The 25722-nt window shown below is 51.9% G+C and overlaps 1 protein-coding gene across 11 annotated transcripts in view; it reads right to left on the reverse strand.

Moving 5' to 3' along the window:
• The window catches only part of DYSF (dysferlin), a 102650-nt gene that overhangs the window by 6365 nt on the left and 70563 nt on the right, over positions 1-25722 (reverse strand). For 10 of the 11 annotated variants that reach the window (XM_064151233.1, XM_064151230.1, XM_064151229.1 and 7 more), the window contains 7 exons: positions 22574-22662; positions 21814-21909; positions 15024-15165; positions 5160-5259; positions 4172-4350; positions 3063-3172; positions 1956-2103 (listed from right to left, as the gene is read on the reverse strand). In XM_064151233.1, the coding sequence (XP_064007303.1) occupies positions 1956-2103; positions 3063-3172; positions 4172-4350; positions 5160-5259; positions 15024-15165; positions 21814-21909; positions 22574-22662 (864 nt within the window). Of the gene's footprint in view, positions 1-1955; positions 2104-3062; positions 3173-4171; positions 4351-5159; positions 5260-15023; positions 15166-21813; positions 21910-22573; positions 22663-25722 lie in introns of those variants that run through there. The other variant, XM_064151232.1, reaches the window with a different exon arrangement.

Genomic DNA, 25722 nt, shown 5'->3' on the forward strand with positions numbered 1-25722 from the left:
TTTCCCTGTGAGAAGGACTTGCAAATCATCTGAAAGCGATTACAGTGGGGAGGAGAAATTCCACACCACACTCTGCAGCTGCACATTGAGAGCACACAAAAGCCATCTGCCAGAGGCAGCTCCATTCTCTCACATGGAGTTATAAACGACCCCAATGGGTTCCTTTATGACAAAAAAAATCATAATAATCACATAGAAGGAGCAGAATTTGTTAAGTGCTGGAACAAGAGAGGCACAGTCGTTTTCCTTATCACTCTGGGGGGAGGGGGAAAGGCATCTCAGAGCCAGTGTGAATTATTCCAGTGCTGCAGAAACAGAGGAGGATACAAAACCTCATCCTAAGCCAAAGTGGAAGGCCAGGGCTCTGAGATTTATTTATCTTGTTTTGCCAGTGGAACTGACAGCCAGGCACAAAAAAGCTGCTGCTGTCCTGAGTGATGAGGTGAAAACCTTCCCCCTGGCTGCAGACATGGCTTGGGTAGAACCTGCTCCAAGCCTTGATAAGAGGAGAATCATAGCATCATGGAATCAGTCAGGGTTGGAAGGGACCACAAGGATCATCCAGTTCCAATCCCCCTACCATGGGCAGGGACACCTCGCACTAGATCAGGCTGTCCAGAGTCTCATCCAGCCTGGCCTGAAACACCTCCAGGCATGAGCCTTCCACCACTTCCCTGGGAAACTCCTTCCAGGTTCTCACCACACTCATGCCGGACAACTTCTTCCTAACATCCAATCTGATTCTACCCATTTCTAGCTTTGTTCCATTCCCCCCGGTCCTATCACTACCTGAGAGCCTAAAAAATCCCACCCCAGCTCTCCTGTAGGCCCCCTTCAGATACTGAAAGGTCACAATAAGGTCACCTCGGAGCCTTCTCCTCTGGCTGCCCCAATGCCTGCTGACTGCCAGAATCTTTAAGCAATTCCAGCCCCTGGGAAATAGCTGCAGCTCTGCTTAGGCTGTTTGGGACCTTCCCACCAAGAGTTAGCACAGAATAGTTGGAGTTGGAAGGGACCTTCAAAGGTCATTTCGTTCCTACTCACCTGCAGCCAGCAGGGACATCTGCAACTAGAGCAGGTTGCTCAGAGCCCCTCAAACAACCTGGCCTTGAGGGTTTCCAGAGGTGGGCATTTACCACCTCTCTGGGTAATCTGTGTTCCACCACCCTCAGCATAGAAATTTCTTCCTTCTCTTGAGCCTAAATCTGCCTCTTTTAGTTTCAAACCATCACTTCTTGTCCTGAGAAAGTCTGTCCCCGGCTTTCTGATTGGCCTCTTTAAGCACCGAAAGGACGCAAGTGGCTCTCCTCAGAGCCTTCTCTTCTCCAGGCTGAACGACTCCAACTCTCTCAGCCTGGCCACACAGCAGTTGAGGTCTCAGCAGAGCACAGCAGAGGAGCAGTCCTACCTGCTGGAAGACCTAAGCCCTCATCGGGACAGGGTAGGGACCAGGAGAAAAAGGAGGCTCTTTGGAGACCCAAATTACTGTCCCAGTCTCTGACCTGCTGCCATCCCCCTTCTCTCGGTGAGTTTTGTCTCCATCTGTAGTGCTGGCTGAGCTCACCAGAAAGGTCTCCCTGGAGCCTTCTCTCCTCCAGACTGAACAATCCCAACTCTCTCAGTCTGGCCCCACAGCAGAGCCCTTCCAGCCCTCCCAGCATTGCCGTGGCCTCCTCTGTCCCTGTTCCAACAGGTCCCTGTCTGTGCTGAGGACTCCAGAGCTGGCCTCAGCCTTACAGAGCAGAGCAGTGGGGGCACAATCCCCTCCCTCCACCTGCTGTCTATGCAGGTCCTTTTGAGCCACTGTGGTCACCCAAATTCTTCCCCGGAGACCAGTATGGGACTACAGCCACGTGCACTGAGACCACCTCTGTCAGCACAGCAGCAAATCAGCCCCAGAGACCCACACTAACGCCTGTGACCTTGCTCAGCCTCCCTGCCCTCTCCCACAGTACCGGGAAGGCGTAGATGAAGATTCCCAGGAAGAGCAGCAGGATGCAGAGCAGGATGCCCAGGATCAGCACCCACTTGTACCTTCGCCACAGGATGTACTTCATGGTCTTGTAGGGGGAGGTGAACCACAGGAAGGAGGTTTCTGGGCGCCTGCAGCCAAACAAAGTTGAGGTCACCTCAGTTTCATAGAATCATAGTATCAATCAAGGTTGGAAGGAACCACAAGGATCATCCAGTTCCAACCCCCCTGCCATGGGCAGGACACCTCACACTATGTCAGGCTGGCCAGAGCCTCATCCAGTCTGCCCTTAAACACCTCCAGGCATGAGGCTTCCACCACTTCCCTGGGCAACCCCTTCCAGGCTCTCACCACCCTCATGCTGAACAACTTCTTCCTAACATCCATTCTGAATCTACCCATTTCCAGCTTTGTTCCATTCCCTCCAGCCCTATCACTACCTAACAGCCTAAAAAGTCCCTCCCCAGCTTTCACCCTCCTGGATCAGGTGGCATGTCCAAAAAGCCACAGCAAAGGTCCCACAGGACAAGGCATTGCTCCCGAGGCATTTCCATGGTGCCAGACAAAGCTTGGAAAACAGCCAACAGGAAAATCTGCAGCCCAAGACTCCATTACACCAAGCAGCAGGATGCAAAGCAGGATGCCCAGGATCAGCACCCACTTGTACCATCGCCACAAGACCTACTTTATGGTCTTGTACAGGGAGGTGAACCCCAGGAATGAGGTTCATCAGCACCCACACCCCTCTGGGCAGACTATGCCAAATGGTCTTGGTGTACAATGACCATTGAGGAGCTGTACATGGAGAAGTGGAGGCTCAGGGCAGACCTCATTGCTCTCTACAACTATCTGGAGGGAGCCTGTAGCCAGGTGGGGTTGGTCTCTTCTCCTGGGCACCCAGGGACAGAACAAGAGGACACAGCCTCAAGCTGTGCCAAATGACCTTGATGGTCCAGACCAGCCTCCCACCCACCCTGGATAGAGGTAGCCTCAGTTCAACCAGTCAGAAATGGAGCCCACATGGGACCAGCCCATTGCAGATGGCAGACCTGGGCCCTGGTGGTTACTTTTCCATTCAAGATGCCCTTACTTGGGGTCCTCCAGCTTGGGGTTCATATTGGGCTCATCTCGACCCATGCCCGCTGGCCGCTCCTCGTGCTCTTGTTCTGCCACGATCTCCAAGGTCATTTCCAATTTGCCCTGCATGGGTCAAACAAAAACAGAGTTAGAGAGGTTAAAAAAAGGTCCCCACCAAAACAAAAAACAAAATAAAAGGAGAGTTGGGAAGTAAATATTCAAAGCAAAATACTGACTGGGGAAAGGAAAACCACTTTGGAGTGCAACCCAGGACCATGAGGCACCAAGTCAGAGTGGATTTCACACAGAGCCCTCATCTGCCCACTACAATGTCCTTAGCAGACACTCCAGGACACCCCAAATGTCACTGTCACCCAAACAACTCAGAAGTCTTTGATTTGAATTACCTCATTCACTGCCTGGACCCCCTTACCTCTACTGAAATCACCAAAGAATCACAGAATTAACCAGGTTGGAAAAGACCTCTGAGATCACAGAGTCCAACCTATCATCTAACCCTTCTAATTAACTAACCCATGGCACTAAGTGCCTCATCTAGCCTCCTCTTAAACACCTCCAGGCATGGGGACTTCATCACCTCTCCAGAGAGTCCAATACAATGCCAATCACTCTTTCTGTCAAGACCTCCTTCCTAACACCCAGCCTGAACCTGCCCTGGCACAGCTTGAGGCTGTGTCCTCTTGTTCTGTCCCTGGGTGCCTTAGGGAGGAGACCAATCCCACCTGGCTACAACCAGGATGTTCTCCACCAACACTCCCAGGTCCCTCTCCACAGAGTTGCTCTCCAGCAGATCACCTCCCAGCCTGTACTGGTGCAGTTTATTCTTCCTCCCGAGGTGCAGGACTCTGCACTTGTCCTTGTTGAACCTCCTTTGGTTCCTCTGTGCTCAGCTTTCCAGTCTGTCCAGGTCTCTCTGGGTGGCCTCACAGCCTTTATCTGCCTCAGCTAAGCCTCCCAGTTTGGTGTCATCAGCAAACTTGCTGAGCAGACTCTGCTTGTCTTTCTATCTGACCCCTCATCAATGTCATTGATGAAGATATTGAACAGCACCAGACCCAGCACTGATCCCTGGGGACTCTACTAGTTAGGAAGCCTCCTTACCGCCAGGATCTGCTTCTGGTTCTGCTCAGCCACACAGGGCCACCAGCCCTTGACAGTTTTCTGCTCAAAGAGGGACACAAAGCGACTGGAAGACAAATTTTCATCTACCAGCTCCAAGGAGCACTTCTCAGCAGTCTTGGCAGGTTTAGGCATCTTGTTGAGATCCATCTGAATGGAGCCTGCAAGGGGAGAACACTGCTGGTAAGGCATCTTGGTGTAACACAGCTCTGCAAAGGAGACTGTTTCCCAGAAGAAATATTCCTTGTGGCATCCTGCTGACCTCAGGGAGATTTGGCAGACACCCCCACAGCCAGGTGTGGCCCCATGCCGGAGCACAGCACCAGTTTAGTTCTTCCTAGCAATGAGCAATCAGCATCACCCTTGTGCTTAGGAAGACCTGAGCCATGAAGTCCTTCTAGAATGTCCAAGATTGATGGAATCAGAGAATTGGTTAGGTTGGGAAAGATCTTTGAGATCATCCAGTCCAACCCTTAGCGCAGCACTGCCAGGTCACCACCAAACCATGGCCCTCAGCACCACAGCTCCATGAGTTATAAACCCCTCCAGAATGGGGACTCCACCACTGCCCTGGGCAGCCTGGGCCACAGCTTGACAACCCTTTTCATGAAGAAAATGTTCCTCATGGCCAACCTAAACTTCTCTTGGTGCAACCTAAGGCTGTTTCCTCTCATTCTGTTGCTTGTCCCTTGGAAGAAAGGACCCAGTACCATCTTCTTTGAGGTCCCTTCCCACCTAAACCATTCTATGATTCTATTCTGTGGTTCTATTCTTTCAACCTTCTTTCAGGGAGCTGTGGAGAGTGAGAAGGCCTCTCCCGAGCCTCCTTTTCTCCAGGCTGAACACTCCCAGTATTCACCCTCAGCTGCCCCTCCCAAGGCTGCAGCACCCTCACTGCCCAATCTAATGGTCCCTTCTTCATATCCTGAGAGGATTCAATAATTTTCCCCAGAAACCTCTCCAAACTTACCCAAATAGTCATCAAAAGAGAATTTGTCATTGTCCCAAATCTGGAAGATCAGCTGTGGTGGAATCTTGTTTTCTGTCTTGTCCAAGCTCCAGAAGTGCTCCTAAAATCACAGCAGAAAAGACACCAAGAGGAAGAAAAAATACAGCTAATCAGAAGTGGGCAAAGCCTGGCTGCTGCCAGCTCACAGCAGTGGAGATGCTGTCACACAGGGCTCCAGGGGAGCCCTGCTCCAGCTGCACAGGGCTAGAGCCACAGGCTCGGGCCAGTTGTTGGAAGAGGATGTTCAGTGGCAAGCCCAGGATGCTCCTGGAAGGTGAACTGGCATCAGCTTGTGCCTGGATAAATCCTTTCAGCAAGCAGACTCCAGGAGCTGGTGGATAGGAGCAGCAGCAGCATTTTGGTGTGCTCTAGGTGAGGGTGACACTCCAAGGTGAAACAAGCAATGAGTGCTGAGCATCAGCAGTGCTGTCAAACAGCACAAACCTCTTAATTCATAGAGCAAACCAGGAATATGAGTGTTAGTGTGCTCTTGCAGCCCAGAGAGCAATCAGAGCCTGGGCTGCAGCAAGAGCAGTGTGGGCAGCAGGGCAAGGGAAGTGATCCTCCCCCTCTGCTCTGCACTGCTGAGACCCCACCTGGAGTACTGCATCCAGTTCTGCAGCCCCTGGTGCAAGAGGGATATGGAGGTGCTGGAAGGTTTCCAGAGAAGGGACACGGGGATGATCAGAGCTGCTATGCTATGAGGAGAGACTGAGGGAGTTTGGGTTGTTCAGTCTGGAGAAGAGAAGGCTCCCAGGTGACCTTATTGTAGCCTTTCAGTACCTTAAGAGGACTACAAGCAAGCTGAGGAAGGAATTTTTTAGGCTGTCAGGTAGTGACAGGACGGGGGGGAATGGAACAAAGCTGGAAATGGGTAGATTCAGACTGGACGTTAGGAAGAAGTTGTTCAGCATGAGGGTGGTGAGAGCCTGGAATGCATTGCCCACCCCTGGAGGTGTTTAAGGCCAGGCTGGATGAGGCTCTGGACAGCCTGATCTAGTGTGAGGTGTCCCTGCCCATGGCAGGGAGGTTGGAACTGGATGATATTTGGGGTCCCTTCCAATCCTGACTAATTCTAGGATTCTGTGATTCCATGAGTCTACGATTCTTTGATTCTGTGACTCTATGATGTTTTGATTCCATGCTTCTATAATTCCATGATACCACAATTCCACAATTCTTTTTTTTTTTTTTTTTTTTGATTCTTTCATTTTTTATTCCATGATTCTCTGGAGTTTTTTTTATTCCCTGATTCTTTGATTTTGTGGTTCCCTGATTCTTTGATTTTCTGGTTCCCTGATTCTTTGATTTTTCGATTCCATGACTCTACTGTTCTACGTGCAAGGAGACAAGAGATGCACCAAAAAACGAGGCCTTGTTATTTCTGGCTCTCACCAAAGGCTTGCAAGAAGGAAGCAAGAGTCAGGCTCAGTACCTGCTGACAGCAGGGGCTCAGAGGTGTGTCCTGTGGGCACGCCTGCAACATGGCAGCATCATAAAGGGAGCAGATTTAATTAAAAGCAGGAAACTTCAGCGTTATTCATGACACATACGTAGGGCCATAAATCCACCCTGGTGGCTACAAGGCTCTGATTCATTATATGGTGCAATATTAAATAAAATGTAGGGGAGAAAAACAAAAAAAGAGTTGGGGGGCTGGGGGTAAAGAAGAATGTGTCACACTCCAGAAGAACATAAATACCCGAGCGGGGAGACTGTGGACACTGAAATCCCGCTGAAAGCAGTTTCACACGAAGAGCTCACCCTGGATGGTTGTATTTCAGCTCAGTTCTGCTGCTTGGCTTTGCTTTGGGGGGGGGAGGATGGGGTGGGGGGGCACATGCCAGCTTTTTGGTGCTGGAGCATTTTTATTTATGCTTTTTAAATGGGTTCTCATCTGGCAAAATCAAATAGAGGCGATGGAAACTTCCAGCTCCCACCCGCCCCCCACCCTCCACACATGGTTTGGCTGTTTCTCCAGGGGGGAGGGGGGAGTTATGTTTTCCCAGCTAATAAGTCATTTTAAATTAAAACTGCTAAAAAGGGAAAGTGCTTGTGGTGGTTCTTCCCCTTTTTCACATGTATTGGTTGGATCCTGGGCTGCAGAAGGGTTGTCAGGCATGCAGAGGGCCCCAGGAATCCAGCACCCAGGGCTAAAGAAAAGCCCAGGCATAGAATCAGAGACCCAAAGAATGATCTGGGTTGGAAGGGACCTCCAAAGCTCATCCAGTCCAACCTCCAATCCAGTCAGCAGGGACATCCTCCACTAGATTAGGTTGCCCAGAGCCCTCTCTAGCCTCACTTTGAATATCTCCAGGGATGAGGCCTCAACCACTTCCCTGCGCAACCTGTTCCAGTGTTCATAGAATCATAGAATGATTTAGGTTGGAAGGGACCTCAAAGCTCATCCAGTTCCAAACCCCTGCCATAGGTAGGGACACCTCCCACTAGAACAAGTTGCTCAAGGCCTCAGCCAACCTGGCCTTGAACACCTCCCTGGGCAACCTGTGTCAGTGTCTCACCACCCTCACTGTATAAGAACTTCCTAACACCTAGTTTAAATCTCCCCTCTGCCAGTTTAAATCCATTACCTCTCATTCTGTCTGTACAAGACCTTGTCAATAGTCCCTCCCCAGCCCTCCTGTAGCCCCCTTCAGATACTCAAGGCCACTCAATGGTCTCCTCAAAGCCCTCTCTTCTCCAGGCTGAAGAGCCCCAACTCTCGTACCCTCCACGCTCATGCTGCAGAACCTGTTCCTAACATCCAATCTCAATCTGCTCTGCTCTAGTTTGCAGCCATTGCCCTCATCCTGTCCCTGCAGGCCTTTGTTCTCTTTCCATCCTTCTTGTAGCCCACTCTGGGTACTGGAAGGGTTCACTCAGGGTCTGTAAGATGCAGCAAACTCATCTCCCACAGCATGCACCACAGCCAGACACCACAAGCTGCTTCCCAGTGTTCGCTTGTAATTAATTATCAGCTGGACTTGACAATCTGAATGGTGCCCTTCAACCAAAATGATTCAGTGATCTATGCTCAGCATGGAAGGGACTGAGACCTGTCCTACAAGTGCCTCCTCCTCTCCAGCAACAACTTTTGTCCCTAGCTCAGAGGCTGACTAACACATCTGCATTTGTCCAACATGTCCTCATCCCCGTGCAAGAGCATCCTGGCTCCAGCTGCCTGGCTGGAGGAAGCCCTCCAAGCACCTGCTGACCTTCTCCTTGCACTGCTCCAGACACCTGAAACTGAACAGGAGCAAACCTCTGTGCACGAGAACCCCCTCTGAAAGGGAGCTGAGGTGTTGGCAGCTCTGCTCTCTGCTAAAGGTCCTGCCTGCTGGAAGACCTAAACCCATGAATGCCCTCATGGGGACAGGGTAGTGACTAGGAGAAGGAGGAGGCTCTTTAGAGACCCAAATTACTGCCCTAGTCTCTGACCTGCTGCCATCCCCCTCCTCTCAGTGAGTTCCTTCCCCATCTGTGGTGCTGGCTGAGGTCACCAACAAGGTCTCCCTGGAACCCTCTCTCCTCCAGACTGAATAACCCAAACTCTCTCAGCCAGACCTCACAGCAGAGTCCTTCCAGCCCTCCCAGCACTGCTGTGGCCTCCTCTGTCTCTGCTTTGACAGGTCTCTGTTTGTGCTATGCTGAGTACTCCAGAGCTGGCCCCAGCCCTGCAGGTGAGGTCTCAGCAGAGCAAAGGGGCAGAATCCCCTCCCTGCCGCTGCTGCCGGGGATCAATCCAGGACATGGTTGTTGCTGGGCTGTGGGTGCACACTGTCAGTCCATGTCCAGCTTTCCACCACCAGCTGCTGGCAAACACAGGATTTTGGAGTTTCTGCCTTCCCTTCTTCCCACTGCAATGCCCACGGACTTGCCCATGCCTGAAGCAAACCAAACCCTGGTCAAGAGGCTGCTGACTGCATCCTCCTGCCTCCCCAGCAACCCCCACCAGCAACGCCCTGGCGTGCTGGGGACTCCCTGCCCTGTGAAGGATGACTCCAGTAGGATTTTGACCCTTTCCAGGTGGCAACATGGCAGCTCGTCCACCAGCACAACCTCCCCAGCTTTGGCCTTTCTTGTGGAAAAAGCCTGTAAATGTGGTTTGGCTGGTGGAGGAGCTTTCCTCCTCAGAGCCCCACGCAGCCATAGCAGAGCAGGCTGGGGAAGGAGGAATTCGGTGCTGAGCGGAGTTTATTGGTCCGCTGCAAGGCAGGCTGAAATTCACCTCCCTGATTAAATCTCACTGCAGAAGTTCACTATAAAAACAACCCACGGCAAGAAATTTATTTCCTAGCCTTCTGCAAGCCATGGAGAGGAAGAGGCTTGAATTATTGTTTGGGGGGTTTGTTTGGCAGCAGGGGCAGGCGGAGGGAGAGGGGAGCGCCGCTGAATATTTTATGGTCGTGAATAATGCAGCAAGGGGAGGCAGGAAAGAAAATAAGCTCATGTCACCAGGAAGGTGTTGACAGGGCTGCATTTCTTGCTTATGTGCTGTGGAATACAAAGCAAGGAGCAACCTGGCTTTTGGGGGAGGCAGCAAAACTCCAGGCTGGTCCCTTTCAGCACATTCGTGGAGAGCGCCAGGTCACAGAATCACACAAACATGCAGGTTGGCAAAGCCCCTCAGGATCACCAAGCCCAACCTAGAATCCTGCTCAACAAGGCTCACCTTAAACCATATCCCTAAGCACCACATCCAAACCACCCTTAAACACATCCAGTGTGAGTGACTCCACCACCTCCCTGGGCAGCTCACTCCAGTCCTGAACACTCTCTCTGTAAAAAACTTTCTTCCTCACATTCATTCTAAACCTCCCCAGCCTCAGCTTGTGAGAAGAGCCCAGAAGCAGCCTCTCCAGAATGTCTCTTCAGGTAGCTCATCCCCCAGCAAATGGGGACCCCCAACCAAGCCTTGAGGTGCCAGTCCTGGGCAGTTTGTGAAGGGCACAGAGTGACCTTCAGCTCAAGACACTGCCACATTTCCCCCACCTCCATACAGCCATTGGAAAGCAAAACTCACAACAGCAACTGAACACCCCAGAGGGTGAAAGCGAATCTCAGGTCATGACCACTGTCCCTGTCCTATCACAGAAGGATCTGGCTCAGTGGAACATAGAATCAATGAGGGTTGGAAGGGACCACAAGGATCATCCAGTTCCAACCCCCCCCTGCCATGGGCAGGGACACCTCACACTAGATCAGGCTGGCCAGAGTCTCATCCAGCCTGGCCTTAAACACCTCCAGGCATGAGGCTTCCACCACCTCTCTGGGCAACCCTTTCCAGGCTCTCACCACCCTGATGCTGAACAACTTCCTAACATCCAGTCTGAATCTACCCATTTCCATCTTTGTTCCATTCCCCCCACTCCTGTCATTCCCTGACAGCCTCAAAAGTCCCTCCCCAGCTTTCTTGTAGCCCCCTTCAGATACTGAAAGGCCACAATAAAGTCACGTTGGAGGCTTCTTCTCTCCAGACTGAACAGTCTTTGCAGTGAAGAGTGAGGTGAAGAAGTCACAGTGAGCCCCAGCCTTTTCCATATCACTTATGACCATTTCACCTGTTTCCTTTCTGAGGGGGCCACACCTTCCCCAGTCTTATTTTCACCATCAATATACCTGTAGAACTTGTGACCTATCACACAGTACTGTCTTGTCTCATTCTGCCTTTAAAGGGCCCACCCAACCCAAACCATTCCATGAGCCTATGAACTACCCCAACCTTCCCACTGAAGGAGTCAGGGAGTTGCTTGCAGTTTCTTCTACAGTACTGGGAGGGATCACAGGATGCTAGGGATTGGAAGGGACCTCCATAGATAACAGGATCCAGAGCAAGGGATGAGTCAGGAGGCTTTCACAGTGTGGAGGTCAGGGCTGAGCAATGGCCATGTCCCCATCCTCCTCCTCACCTCTCTGTCCAGTTTGGGTCTGGCCCCTTCCCAAGCTTGGCTCTGCCCCAGAGGCTGCAGATCACAGCTGAATCACAGGATGTCAGGGGTTGGAAGTGACCCAAAAAGCTCATCAAGCCCAACCATACCCTGCCAGAGCAGGACCATACGATCTAGCTCAGGTCACAGAGGATCCTCTCCCAGTGGCTTTTTGGACTTTGCAAGCCAGGTTACTCCATGTTCTGGCATCAAGACATAATTCTTCTGCTGAAACCTAACACAGGACAAGCATGAAGACAACAGCAACATTCCTTGGTCTGGTTTCTGCCCATGGCATAGCAGGGTCTGGAACCTACCAGTAATGCTTTCACACTCATTCTGATCCCTTTTCTTTTACTCAACACTTTTCAGATGCTAGATGAACAACTCAGCCAAGCTCCAGCTTAGAGGTTGATTTTCAGGTCTCCTCAAACACCAGCAGTTTTTAACTTGCTCCTTGAGATGCTCTTGGAATTCTCCCCTGTCTGCTCACTTCTGCAGATTGCATTTCTCAGACATGCAGTGTGGAGCTTGTCCTGCCCTGGAGGACGTCTAAGAATTCAGATCTGGCAGCGAGGTGCAGCTACCACAGTCATTGGTACTTGGAGCTCAACATTGCAAAATCAATTTCATGCATTTTCCACCTTCCCAGAGCCTCTGAGAGGTGGGGGTTGAGGGCCTCTGACTGGGTGCCCAGCATACGATGATGCACAGCCAAGCTATCCCCATGGATTCTGGTGGTGTGACCTTTCAGTACCTTAAGGGGGCTACAAGAAAGCTGGGGAGGGACTTTTGAGGGTGTCAGCTAGTGATAGGACTGGGGGGAATGGAACAAAGCTGGAAATAAGTAGATTCAGAATGGATGTTAGGAAGAAATCATTCAACATGTGGGTGGTGAGAGCCTGGAAGGGGTTACCCAGGGAAGTGGTGGAAGTCTCATGCCTGGAGGTGTTTAGGCCACATGGATGAGGCTCTGGCCATCCTGATCTAGTGTGAAGTGTCCCTGCCCATGGCAGGAGGGTTGGAACTGGATGATCCTTGTGGTTCCTTCCAACCCTGACTGATTCTATGATCCAGTGACTCTGTGATTCTATGATCCTGCAATGCCAAGGGCAGCTTCAGCCTGGAAGGAGGCAAAGGGAGCAGACAATGCGAGCAGCCTGCAAGCTGCTTTCCTCCACCCCAGCCACACTCCAAGGGCCAAGAGCAGCAGGGCTGGGTGCAGGTGGCTCTAAGCAGCTCAGGATTTGCCATCTGAGCACTTTTTGATTGAAATTCCACTTTCCATGGCCTGCTTTTTCAAGTGGGGCACATGGGCTTTTTTTTTACAGCGGCAGTAATGAACCTGGAGTTCAAACAGCACATGGGGAGATCAAACCTGGCCAGAGGGGAATGTGTGTCCCCCCGTCCCCCAGACACAAAGCACAGCTTCTCCTTCATTATTTTTTTGCCTTTACAGAGAGGTTTTTACAAGCTGTTTATTTTCTGATACAGTGTTGGCAGACATGTGGTCGGAGGAGAATCAATCTCAGCACAGTGGGATGTATTTGCTTAAAGGGTTTATAGGGGGGTCTTTGCTTTTTCAAAGAGGGGATAATTGGATGTAGTACACACTGTACTTTTGATTCGTTTAACATGAAGCGTGAAATGGCTACAGCTATGATCCTGTCACTCACTTTAACTACCCAGCCCTGACTTTAGAAGCCAGGCCTCCTTGCAGGGCTTGTTTGGCTCGAGGGGTGGAGAGCTTGTTCGCTTATCTTCTCCACCACAGCACCAGTCCCAAGCCAGCCTGTGCTGGGGACTCATGAAATAAGCTGGGATGGGGGAACCCTGGTGAGCAGTGCCGGATGCAGATGGCCCCACTGCAACAGCAAGGTTTTGCACTCAGAGCCTGAGTTCACAGCAGCAAAGCAGGGAGCAGGGGGGAAGACCCAAGGTTGGATGGCATTCATGGAATAACAGAATGATTTTGGTTGGAAGAGGCCCTTAAGATTATTAACCCAGCGCTGCCAGGTCACCACTGAACCATGGTCCTCAGCACCATATCTCCATGGCTTGGAAACCCTTCCAGGGATGGGATGATGAGAGGGCTGGAGCTGCTCTGTTGTGAGGAGAGACTGAGGGAATCTGGAGAGGAGAAGGCTCTTAGGTGACTTTATTGTGGCCTTTCAGTATCTGAAAGGGGCTATGAGAAAGCTGGGGAGGGACTTCTGAGGCTGTCAGGTAGTGATAGGACTGGGGGGAATGGAACAAAGCTGGAAATGGGTAGATTCAGAATGGATGTTAGGAAAAAATTCTTCAACATGAGAGTGGTGAGAGTGTGCAATGGGTTGCCCAGGGAAGTGGTGGAAGCCTCATGCCTGGAGGTGTTTAGGCCACATGGATGAGGCTCTGGACAGCCTGATCTAGTGTGAGGTGTCCCTGCCCATGGCAGGAGCATTGGAACTGGATGATCCTTGTGGTCTCTTCCAACCCTGACTGATTCTATGGGGACTGCACCACTGCCCTGGGCAGCCTGAGCCAGACGTTGACAAGGGCAAAAAATTGTTCCTCATATCCAACCTAAACCTCTCCTGGTTCCTCATGTCCAACCTAAACCTTGTTTCCTGTTGCCCTAGCACTTGCTCCTTGGGAGAAGAGACCAACTCCCACCTGTCTCCAACCTCCACCCTTTCAGGCAGTTGTAGAGCATGAGAAGATCCCACCTGAGCCTCCTTTTCCCCAGTCTAAACAACCCCTGTTCCCTCAGCTGCTTCTCAGAAGGCTTATTCTCCAGATCCATGAAGGAATAATTTCTCACATCCAACCTAACCTCCTCTAGTGCAACTTGAGGCTGTTTCCTCTTGTCCTGTCACTTGTTCCCTGGGAGGTAGCACAGAAAAAGAGGAAGGTGTCACAAAAGAGGACCAGGTCTCAAAAGTTGGGGCTGTCACTGCTGCCCACAATGCTCCTCCTCTTCTCCAGGTGATGAGCAGGACACTGAAGTGAACAGATCTCTGTTCCCTGAAGCGCTCCATGAGAGCCAATCCAATTTCCAGCACAGTTTTTCCACTGTGCACCCCAGCTCCATCTGTTTCTCTCTCTCTGTGCAGCTCCCAAGCTATATCTGATCCTTACATTGCCCTGACTTATCTAAGGAACACTAGAAGCAGAAGTAGAAATGAGGAGCACAAATCACATCCACATCATCCTGCATCCCAAAGCAAAGCTTTCCTTCCCATCACCACCTCAGTGGTACATCCCAACTCAGGCTCGGGCACTTGGGCACAGAGGGTGTCAGCCACTCTTCCCAGTGAGCACAGAGTCAAGGCTGAGACTCACACAGCCCCAGCTCCCTCAGGCTCTCCTCATGAGGAAGATGTTCAACTTCTTTAATCAGAATCATTAAGGAAGTTGAACACTTTCCCTACGAGGAGAGCCTGAGGGAGCTGGGGCCTTTAACTTGGAGAGGAGGAGACTGAGAGGTGACCTCATCAGTGGTTCTAAAGATGTGAGGGGTGAGTGCCAGGAGGCTGGAGCCAGGCTCTGCTGCGTGATACCCAGTGACAGGACAAGGGGCAATGGGTGGAAGTTGAGGCATAGGAGGTTCCATGTGAAGCTGAGGAAGAATTTTTTCCCTGTGAGGGTGACAGAGCACTGGAACAGGCTGCCCAGGGGAGTTGTGGAGTCTCCCTCTATGGAGATATCCAAGAACCACCTGGACGCATCCTTGTGTGATCTGCTCTGGGTGATCCTGCTCCGGAAAGGGGCCTGGACCAGATGATCTTCTGAGGTCCCTTCCACCCCCTGACATTCTGTGATTCAATGATCCGTGCTGCAGTTGTGCAGCTCATGAAGCACAAATCCAGCCCAGACCTGTGCTGAGAAGGTAGCAGCACCTGCCCAGGACACTCACCTTTTTTGAGATGTAGCACATCTGCTCGGCAGGGAGATAGTCAAAGGGGAAGATGAACCTCCAGTTGAAGTTGCCTTCTCCTCCCATAGACCTGTAGTGCACATCTGTCTTCTGCTTGTTCTCCTCGTGGCCGACCAGCCAGCTGCGGGATGTAAAAGCATTGCATGAAAAGTCAGAAACACATCAAGGAGTCTGGAGCTCGCTCAGCACTGCAGAGGCCATGAGCAGGCAATAGAATGTATCATTCCTGTGGCTGCTGCCTCAAGGGATAACCTCCAGTCCACAGGAGACTCAACAGGGAGTGCAACGGTTTCTGCAGTGCTGGGATTTGAAGCAGTGCTGGTGGTAGCAGGCTGAGGAGCTCTGCAACCTCTTCTCCTGCCTCTCCTGAGTGTACTGTGATTGGCTAGGGCTGGGTGCTAGGTTGGACTGGATGATCTCGGAGGTCTCTTCCAACCTGGTTGATTCTATGATTCTATGATTCATGGATGTTTTAAAGAGTCCGAGTCCTTGCCCTGAGGAAAAGGCCCTGGGGGTCTGCACTGATGAAAAGCTCAACACGAGCAGGCAGTGCGAGCACAGCCCAGACAGCAGCCGTGTTCTGGGCTGCAGCAAGAGCAGCACGGCCAGCAGGGCAAGGCAGGGGATTCTGCCCCTTTACTCTGCCCTCTTTGATCACATTGGGTGATTCTGTGATCCACAACCTCCCTGGAGGTGTTCAGGACCAGGCTGGATGAGGCCTTGAGTGACCTGTTCTAGTGGGAGGTGTCCCTGCCTATGGCAGGGGGTTGGAACTGGATGAGCTTTGGGCTCCCTTCCAACCTGAACCATTCTGTGATTCTAAGATTACCTTAAGCTCTGGCCTGAAGTTGTCATTTACCCAACCCTAACCACACAGCAATTTCTAATGTGCCTTGGTGACAGGTCCCTTACCCTCTGCCACCAAACCAGCCAACTGACACTGTAGGTCATCTCTAAAGACAATCTGTTGGAGAGACAACCAGGCTGAAGGACCAAAGGACCACTCTTGCCCCTCTATTCTTCGCTGCTTTCTCAAAGATTACTATCGGAAAGCCCTAAACGGGCAAGAAGTCCTCCCCTGGGGAAACCCCTGAGTGGTCAGATGCAGCCTGGGTGATCTCCCTTAGAGACAGGTCCCCACTGCTCTGTTACACAACCCCAGCGTGCTGGGGGTTGCAAAGGGCCTCAGGGGACCGTCTACTCCAACTCTCCTGCTAAAGCAGGGTCACCCAGAACAGGTGTCCCCGACGAGTTAGCAGTCCCTGAGATCATTCCTCCCCACACCCAGGACTCGGCTCTTGCCCTCACTGAACTTCAGGAGGTTCCTCTCACCCAGCTCTCAGCCTGCCCAGGTCTGACCCAATGCCAGCACAGCCTGACGGGTGTCAGCCACTCCTCCCAGTGCTGTACTGCCTGAGGGGCCACGACCTCTGACTGCCTGAGGGGCCACAACCTCCAACTGCCTGAGGGGCCACAACCTCTGACCGCCTGAGGGGCCACAACCTCCAACCGCCTGAGGGGCCACAACCTCCAACCGCCTGAGGGGCCACAACCTCCGACCGCCTGAGGGGCCACAACCTCCCCAGCTGCCTGAGGGGCCACAACCTCCAACCGCCTGAGGGGCCACAACCTTCAACCGCCTGAGGGGCCACAACCTCCAGCTGCCTGAGGGGCCACAACTTCCAACTGCCTAAGGGGCCACAACCTCTGACCGCCTGAGGGGCCACAACCTCCAACCGCCTGAGGGGCCACAACCTCCGACCGCCTGAGGGGCCACAACCTCCCCAGCTGCCTGAGGGGCCACAATCTCCCCAGCTGCCTGAGGGGCCACAACCTCCGACCGCCTGAGGGGCCACAACCTCCGACCGCCTGAGGGGCCACAACCTCCAACCGCCTGAGGGGCCACAACCTCCAACCGCCTGAGGGGCCACAACCTCCAACCGCCTGAGGGGCCACAACCTCCAACTGCCTGAGGGGCCACAACCTCCGACTGCCTGAGGGGCCACAACCTCCGACTGCCTGAGGGGCCACAACCTCCAGCTGCCTGAGGGGCCACAACCTCCGACCGCCTGAGGGGCCACAACCTCCAACTGCCTGAGGGGCCACAACCTCCCCAGCTGCCTGAGTGGCTATGGTTGAAGGTGAACCTCGTAGAGTAGGGTTCTAGGTTGGGCTTGGTGATCCCGAGGGGCTTTGCCCACCTGGGTGTTGCTGTGATTCTGTGATCCCAAACAAGACTGGGCCCAGTCCTGACCTTGGTGAACGCTGTGAGCTAAAAGCCTCCACCTCTGCCCTGCTGAGCACAGCTCCTCTCCTGGTCTGCAAGCCCTTGGTCATGGTCCCCTCACAACCAGCCCAAGGGCAAACTGAAAACTTTCCATAACTACTTTTTTTTTTCCCCCAGCTAGGATTTATGCAACTGTTTGATTGTTCTTTCCCCCCTCTCTTTCTGTCTGGTTTCTCTTTCCCTGTCCAAGATTTTTTTCAATCTTCAGCAATCAACAAAACAAAACACTCAAATGCATCCATTTGTGTCTTTAAAGCCTTTCTGGAGGCAAGCCAGAAGGTTCAGAGGGACTCTCTAATGAAAACAATTATCTCCCTTGATTGTTTTTCACTTAAATTGCAAAGAAAGGGTTTTCTTGGCCCCGGACTCCTCCTTCTGCAGTGCTTTAGAGGAGCACATGTCCCAACCCAAAAAGTGTTGTGGGAGACAGGGAAGGGAGGTCTACTTGAGTTCATCCTACAGCACACATCCCATGGACACGTGTTAAATGGACAGGGAGGGCTCGGTGGCAGCAGGGCTAGTGTGAGGAGGTTACACTGCTGCTGGATTGTCTGATCTGGTCAGAGAGGATCACATGGAGAGACCAAGTTTGTGTCCATGGCCTTCAGAGCTTGGCAGGAGGCCTCAGAGGACAAAGTGCTAAGTGGCTTTCCTTGCAGGCAAAGATCAAGGATGAAGCAATGCTTTGCACTGGTGCCTGGGGCACATCTGGATTCTCCTTTCATGCTTGCCCACTGCAGCAGGAGATGCCAGAAGTGAAATGCATTCACTTCACGGTGCCTCAAGATTAAAACTACAACACAGGAACGGTTGTGGTGGCCAACAAAAGGCTTCACCAAGGTCAGCACCCATCTGTGGCCAGGGCCAACAGCACCCAAGTCCCTCTCAATGGAGGGCAGGAATCACAGAAGCATCCAGGTTGGCAAAGCTCCTGAGGATCACCAAGCCCAACCTAGAACCCTACTCAACAAGATTCACCTTCAACCATAGCCCTAAGCACCACATCCAAACCACCCTGGAACACATCCAGGCTGTGTGACTCCACCGCCTCCCTGGGCAGCTCATTCTAGTCCCTCAACACTCTCTCTATGAAAAACTTCTTCCTAATGTCCAATCTAAACCTCCCCAGTCTCAGCTTGAGGCCATTCCCCCTTTTTCTGTCTCCAACTATCTGTGAGAAGAAACCAGCAGCAGCCTCTCTACAACACCCTTTCAGGTAGTGGAGAGGGTGTTAAGATGTCCCTCAGTGGGGACAGGCTGAATGTTGGAGCTGCTCAACCTGGAGAAGAGAAGGCTGCAGGGAGACATCCTGGTGGTCTTTCAGCACTTAAAGGGGGCCTAATGCTGGAAGGGCATCTTTGTAAGGGTATGCAGTGACAGGCCAAGGGGTGATAGTTTGAAACTAAGAGAGGGAGGTTTAAATTGGAGAGAAGGAAGAAATGTTTACCCTGGGGTGGCAAGACTCTGGCCCAGTATGCCCAGATTGATCCCATCCCTGGAAACATCCCAGGTCAGGCTGTCTGGGGAGCCTGCAGAACCTGCCCTAGCTGCAGATGTCCCTGCTGGCTGCGGGGGGTTGGACTCAAACCTTGCACACCTCACTCTTTGCTCATCACTGAAGTGAGATTCTGGAGGACACAGAACCCAAAAGGGGCTGTAGGCGAGTTTTGAAGGTACCACATAATGGCACAGAAAGCTTAGTAGTGGTTGGAAGGGGACTTTGGAAACTTCTATTCCAGTAGGATCAAAGCAGGTACTGAATGTGGCCAGCTGGACCAGGGCAGTGATCATCCTCCAGTACTCAGTACTGCTGAGGCCATAGCTTAAATCCTAGGGTCACTTCTGGTCCCTTCAAGAAGGACATTGAGGACAGTACAACCTAAGAAAAGCAAAGGAGCTGATGAAGGCTCTAGAGCAGAAGTCTTGTGAGGAGCAGCTGAGGGAACTGGGGTTGTACAGTCTGGAGAAAAGGAGGCTGAGGGGAGACCTCCTGGCTCTCTACAGCTCCCCGAAAGGTGGTTGGAGCCAGGTTGACATCTCTTCTTCCAAGGAACAAGCAATAGGACAAGAGGAAACATCCTCAAGTTGTGCCAGGGAAGGTTTAGGTTGACTATTAGGAAAACTTTTTTTTCCCCTCAAATTGTTGTCAAGCCCTGGATGAGGCTGCCCAGGGCAGTGGTGGAGTCTCCATCGTTGGAGAGGCAAAGCCATGGGCAAGTGGTGCTGAAGGCCATGGTTTGGTGGCAACCTGAGAGTGCTGGCATAAGGGTTGGACTCAATGATCTCAAAGATCTTTGCCAATCAAAACCAACTCAGTGATTCTACAGTCCTCTGTCTGTAGGGTAGATGTCCAAGCACAAGAAGGACCTCAGCTTCCCCTCTCTGTAACACTCTTCATACCTTACCCAGGCATGGTGGTGATGCAGCTGGTTGGGGGGCAAGAAGAGGAAGCTGAGGGGGGAAAAGATGAGGAATGTGAGCAAGACTTTTAACTCATTTATAGCACTGGGAGATTTGCTTGGTCACTGGGGATGCTAGAAGGGAGAGTTGCTTTGTCACTGGAGGTGCTGGAAGGGAGAGTTGCTTAGTCACTGGAGGTGCTGGAAGGGAGAGTTGCTTGGTCACTGGGGATACTAGAAGGGAGAGTTGCTTGGTCACCAGGGCTGCTGGAAAGGAGAGTTGCTTGGTCACTGGGGATGCTAGAAGGGAGAGTTGCTTGGTCACTGGGGATGCTAGAAGGGACAGTTGCTTGGTCACTGGGGATGCTGGAAGGGAGAGTTGCTTGGTCACTGGGGATGCTGGAAGGGAGAGTTGCTTGGTCACTGGGGATGCTGGAAGGGAGAGTTGCTTGGTCACTGGGGATACTAGAAGGGAGAGTTGCTTGGTCACTGGGGATGCTAGAAGGGAGAGTTGCTTGGTCACTGGGGATGCTGGAAGGGAGAGTTGCTTGGTCACTGGGGATGCTGGAAGGGAGAGTTGCTTGGTCACTGGGGATGCTGGAAGGGAGAGTTGCTTGGTCACTGGGGATACTAGAAGGGAGAGTTGCTTGGTCACTGGGGATGCTAGAAGGGAGAGTTGCTTGCTCACCGGGGCTGCTGGAAAGGAGAGTTGCTTGGTCACTGGGGATGCTGAAAAGCAGGCAAAGGCTCTTCAGCAAGCAGTGGATGCTTTTGCCTTCCCAGTAACCCCCTGAAAGCACCATTCCAGGGCCCTGAAGTGTACAGAGCAGCTTAACTGGAGCTGATAACAAAGCACTTGATGTGAATACCAGGTAAGCGTGGTGCATTCTGGATTTACAGGAGGAAAATTGGGATTGTAAAAGAGGGATTTACAGTCTGTTTCCAAATCCTGCCTCTTCCTGTCCATAAATCCAAGGAACGCACAAAACTAAGTAAGTCCCTTGGCTGGGACTGCACCATTTTACACCAGATAAAACACAAATGGAGGCAGGCAGAGAAGGGAATGTGCCAGAGGAGCTAACTGCTGCTTGCCACATTTTTGTGAAGAATAAAAAAGGGGATTCCAAAAGGAATAGAAGCAGCTCTGCAAAGAAGCCAGCCTATGGAGGTACAACAAGCCCATGGGGGTCCCAGGAAAGGAACTGGGATGGAGCTGGAAGCTGAAATCATAGCATCATAGAGTGGTTTGGGTTGGAAGTGGTCTTTAAATGTCACCTATTCCAACTCACCTGCAGCCAGCAGGGACATCAGCAACTACAGTAGATTGCTCAGAGCCCAAATCAACCTGACTTGGAATGGTTCCAGGGATGTGACCTCTGTCACCTCTCTGGGCAACTCACTTCAGCACTTCACCACCCTTGCTGCAGACATGTCTCCTTTCTCTTTACTCTAAATCTTCCTCTTTTACTTCCAAATCATCATCCCTTGTCCAGTCACAACAGACCCCGACAGAAAGTCTGTCCCCAGCTTTCTTACTGTCCCCTTTAAGTACTCAAAGGACAACATGAGGTCTCCTTGGAGCCTTCTCTTCTCCAGGCTGAACAGCCCCAACTCTCTCAGCCTGGCCTCATAGCAGAGACTTTCCAGCCCTTGGATCATTTTTGTGGCCTCCCCTTGACCTCATGCAACAGGTTGATGCCCTTCTTGTGCTGAGGACTGCAGAGCAGACCATATTCACCCCTCCCCAGTTGTCAGGCTGCTTCACTGCCTCTCACCTCTACCTACAGACGTTGTCACCTAAGAATCCAAGAGCTGCAAACCAAAACCTGACACCTCTAGGCAGTCATGAGCCTAGCAGACGCTGGCTGCAGGCTGACTGCAGAGGGGGTAGGACTAGATGACCCTTGGAGGGCCCTTCTAACCCAGCCCAGTTTCTGAATCTAGGATTCTACAATAGCTGGAGAGGTGTGAGCAGTCCCTTCATCCCTGCAGGGGTAGAAAGCTGATACAAGGGCTGTGTTAACTCCTTCCTTGCTGCCCTTGCACTCCCAGGCAGCAGCATCTGGAGGAGGCAGCAGCTTACCCTTTGACATAGATGTCACTCATCTTCTCCCCAGTGATGCTGAGGTCATCCAGGATGACGTCCTTGGTGTTCCAGATGATGCAGCGCAAGAAGAACCTGGACAGCCCCAGAGACAAAAGCAAACTTAGAATGTGGAAGTCTTGGTCCTGAGAAGGTGGAAATCTTGGTCCAGAGCCCACCTATCCAGCAGGGCTGCACTCCTCAGCCAGCTGAAGGAGCTGAGATATGAATCATCTTGCTCTGCACATGACCCCACACAGACATTGCTCAGAGCCACAGAGCTGTCAGGGCTGAAAGGGACCTCAAGGATCATCTAGCTCCAACCCCCCCTGCCACACCTCACACTAGATCAGGCTGGCCAGAGTCACATCTAGCCTGGCCTTAAAAACACCCAGAGATAAGGTTTCCACTACCTCCCTAGGCAACCTGTTCCAGTCTCTCAGCACCCTCATGCTGAAGAACTTCTTTCTGATGTCCAGTCTGAATCTCCTCTCCTTTTTGGAGAGGAGAACATTTGCTTTGTTCCATTCCCCCCAGTCCTAGCACTGCCTGACACCCACAAAAGTTCCTCCTCAGCTTTCTTGTAGCCCACTTTAGAAACTGGAAGGCCACAATAAGGTCTCCTTGAAGCCTTCTTTTATCCAAACAGAACAACTATGACTCCCTCAGTCCCAAATCTGACATCCCCAAGTTATGATTCTATGATTCTCTTCACCCCTCCCAAACAGAAGGTGCGAGAAGCAAATGAGCCCCAAGTTACCTCTTGGCTTTGCGTGGTGTGATGTTGAAAGGGGGGCCAGGCTGACCCAAGGATTTTGGGAACAGGTCCACCCACATCTGTAGCTTTCCCTGTGTGGAAAGAAGGAGACACAAAGCCTGATGAGCCTCTTAGCTGAGTTACCTTCACCTTTTCAGTCAGTGGAGGGAGAAGAGTGCTCCTGGAGAGCTCCAGTGGCCCTTAGTTGAAATCTGAGGTTAAAAGTGTCACCAACTATTCTGTTCAAATTGCTTTAGAGACAGTTGGGAATGTTAGTGGCTTCTGATATGGAACTGGTTGGCCTGGCTGACCTAAAGGTGCATTCTGGCTTTACTCTCCCTGGCTGACTAAAGCTTAGCTCCTTGGGAGGTGTTGCAGAGCAAAGCAGCTCACCTCTTTTCCATAGAGTTAACTTTGGTCACCAGAGAGACAACTGCTTAAAGGGCTTCTGGCCATGGGGCTGGAGGATGGGATGAGGAGAGGGGAATCACACAGTGCCAGCAAGACACTGAGGAGCTGGGGTGTGCCCAGAGGAGGGGAACAAAGCTGGTGAAGAGTCTAGAGCACAAATCTCGTGTGGAGCAAGTGAGGGGCCTGGGGTTGTTCAGCCTGGAGGAGAGGAGGCTGAGAGGAGACCTTCTGGCTCTCTACAGCTCCCTGGAAGGAGGTTGGAGCCAGATGGGGGTTGGTCTCCTCTCCCAAGGAACAAAAGACAGTAAAAGAGGAAACATCCTCAAGTTGCTCCAGAAAAAGTTTAGGTTGGACATGAGGAGCAATTTCTTCCCCAAAAGGGCTGTCAAGATCTGGAAGGGGCTGCCCAGAACAGTGGTGGAATCTTCATCCCTGGAGGAGTTTCAAAGCTGTGTAGATGTGGTGCTGAGGACCATAACTTAGTGGTGACCTAGCAGTGCTGTGCTACCAGCTGGACTTGATGATCTTATAAGTCTCTTCTAACCAAAATGATTCTGTGATTCCACAAACCCAGTCCTCACAGAATTGTCAGGGTTGGAAGGGATCTCAATGATCATCCAGTTCCAACCCCCCTGAGGCAGGGACACCTCACACCTTTCACAACATCCTTCCAAGGAGGGAGCAGCAGAAGTGAAGCTGAAATCTCAGGTTGGGAGTGGGTTTAGGTGGTCTGTTTTGTGGCAGAACACCAATGGGTGCCAATAAAACATTTTACTGTGCAGTCCCAAGAGTTGAAAGTCAAACAAAAAACAAACCTAACAAACCCTCCTTTGACAAGCAGCTCCTCACAGAGGAGCTGTGCTCTGCTGGCTTTTTGGCAGGAAAATCTTCCATCCCAGCAGAGAACGTGAAAAGCCCAACCTGGTGTTCAGCTCCCCAAAAGCAGCCCATCAGAGCCAGCCTGATCTGAGGAATGGGAGCAGGACAGAGCCATGAAAGCAACACAGGTCACCCCCCCACACCCAGCATCGCCCCCACAGCTACTCTTGGTTAGGAGATGCTGATTGCTCTGCCCATACACAAGGCCACATCATGGAAGCAGCAACTTCCCTGGCTCCAGGGCTGATCCAACAAGACCTTGACACCTGTACCTGTGAGAGTAGCACAGACCAACAGGCAGCAGCCACCTCCTGCCTCCAATCATCAGCTTCCTGGGATGAATTATGATGAGAAGATGTAAAGAGTGGTTGTCAGTGCATTTTCATCTGCAGACAACTCTCCTCTTCCACCATTTGAGAGGTGCTGTTGTCCAAATGAAGCACTGATGGGAAACAGCTGGAATCCTGCAGCTCAGTGGCTGTGCACATCTACACCAGCTTGAAACTGCCTTCATAATGCAACTGGAACATGTTGCATGGCAGATGGTCATTAATCATTTTGCTCTTCAGGAAGCACCAGTTTGGTCCAAATAAAGCACACATACATGGGAGGCCACATCTGGGGTACTGGGTCCAGGTTCGGGCTCCCCAGCTCAAGAGTGACAGGGAACTGCTGGAAAGAACACAGCAGAGGCTACAAAAGTGCCAACAGGACTGCAGCATCTCTGTGAGGAGCAAAGGCTGAGAGCCCTGGGACTGCTGAGCCTGGAGAAGAACAGCCCCAGAGTGCATCTGATCAATGTCCAGCAACAGCTACAGGGCAGGGGGCAAGAGGATGGGGTTAGACTCTTCTCAGTGGTGCCCAGGGACAGGACAAGGGGCAATGGGCACAAACTGAAACCCAGGAGGTTCCATGTGAACAGAAGGAGAAACTTTTCTGTGAGGGTGCTGGAGCCCTGGAGTATGCTGCTCAGAGAGGCTGTGGAGTCTCCCTCAGAGATTCCAAACCCATTTGGTGGCAGATGCCTCAGCCCTGGAACCAGTCCAGGTCAGGTTGCTTGGGGCTCTGAGTAACCTCTTCTAGTAGTGGATGTCCCTGATGACTGAGGGAGATTTGGACTAGATAACCTTTAAAGATTCCTTCCAATCCAAACCAGTCTTTGATTCCATGGAAATAAGCACAGGACTCAGCAATCAATGTTCCAAGGCCCTTGGAGAATGACAGCCATGGAGTTGCTTTTTATAGCCAGTTCAACAAGGTGAGTCTCCTCCCTTGGGAAAAGTTCTTCCATCTCCTGGACCAAGGATGCCAGCCAGCTGGACACCACTGGCTCACAAGGAGATCACAGGCTCACATGATATCAGGGGTTGGAAGGGAACAGAAGAGTCCAAACCCCCTGCCAAACAGGACCATACAATCTAGCTCAGGGCACACAGGAACACATGCAGACAGGCCTTGAAGAAGGTCTACAGAGAAGGAGACTCCACAACGTCTCTGGGCAGCCTGTGCCAGTGCTCTGGGACCCTTACAGTCAAGAAGTTCCCCTTGTGTTGAGCTGGAACCTGCTGTGCTACAGATTATATCCATTGCTCCTTGTCCTATCCCAGGGAGCAGTGAGCAGAGCCTGTCCCCGCTCCTGACCCACAGCCCTCAGGTATTTAGAAACATTTATTAAGTCCCCTCTCAGTCTTCTCTTCCACAGACTAAGCAGCACCAGGTCCCTCAGCCTCTCCTCATTGGGCAGTGCTCCAGTCCCCTAATCCTTCTTGTAGCCCTCCCTTGGACTCTCTCCAGCAGATCCCTGTCCCTCTGAAACTGGGGAGCCCAAAACTGAAGGCAGTACTCAAGATGGGGTCTCACCA

This window comes from Pogoniulus pusillus, chromosome 11 (assembly GCF_015220805.1).
Source record: "Pogoniulus pusillus isolate bPogPus1 chromosome 11, bPogPus1.pri, whole genome shotgun sequence".
NCBI lineage: Eukaryota > Metazoa > Chordata > Aves > Piciformes > Lybiidae > Pogoniulus > Pogoniulus pusillus.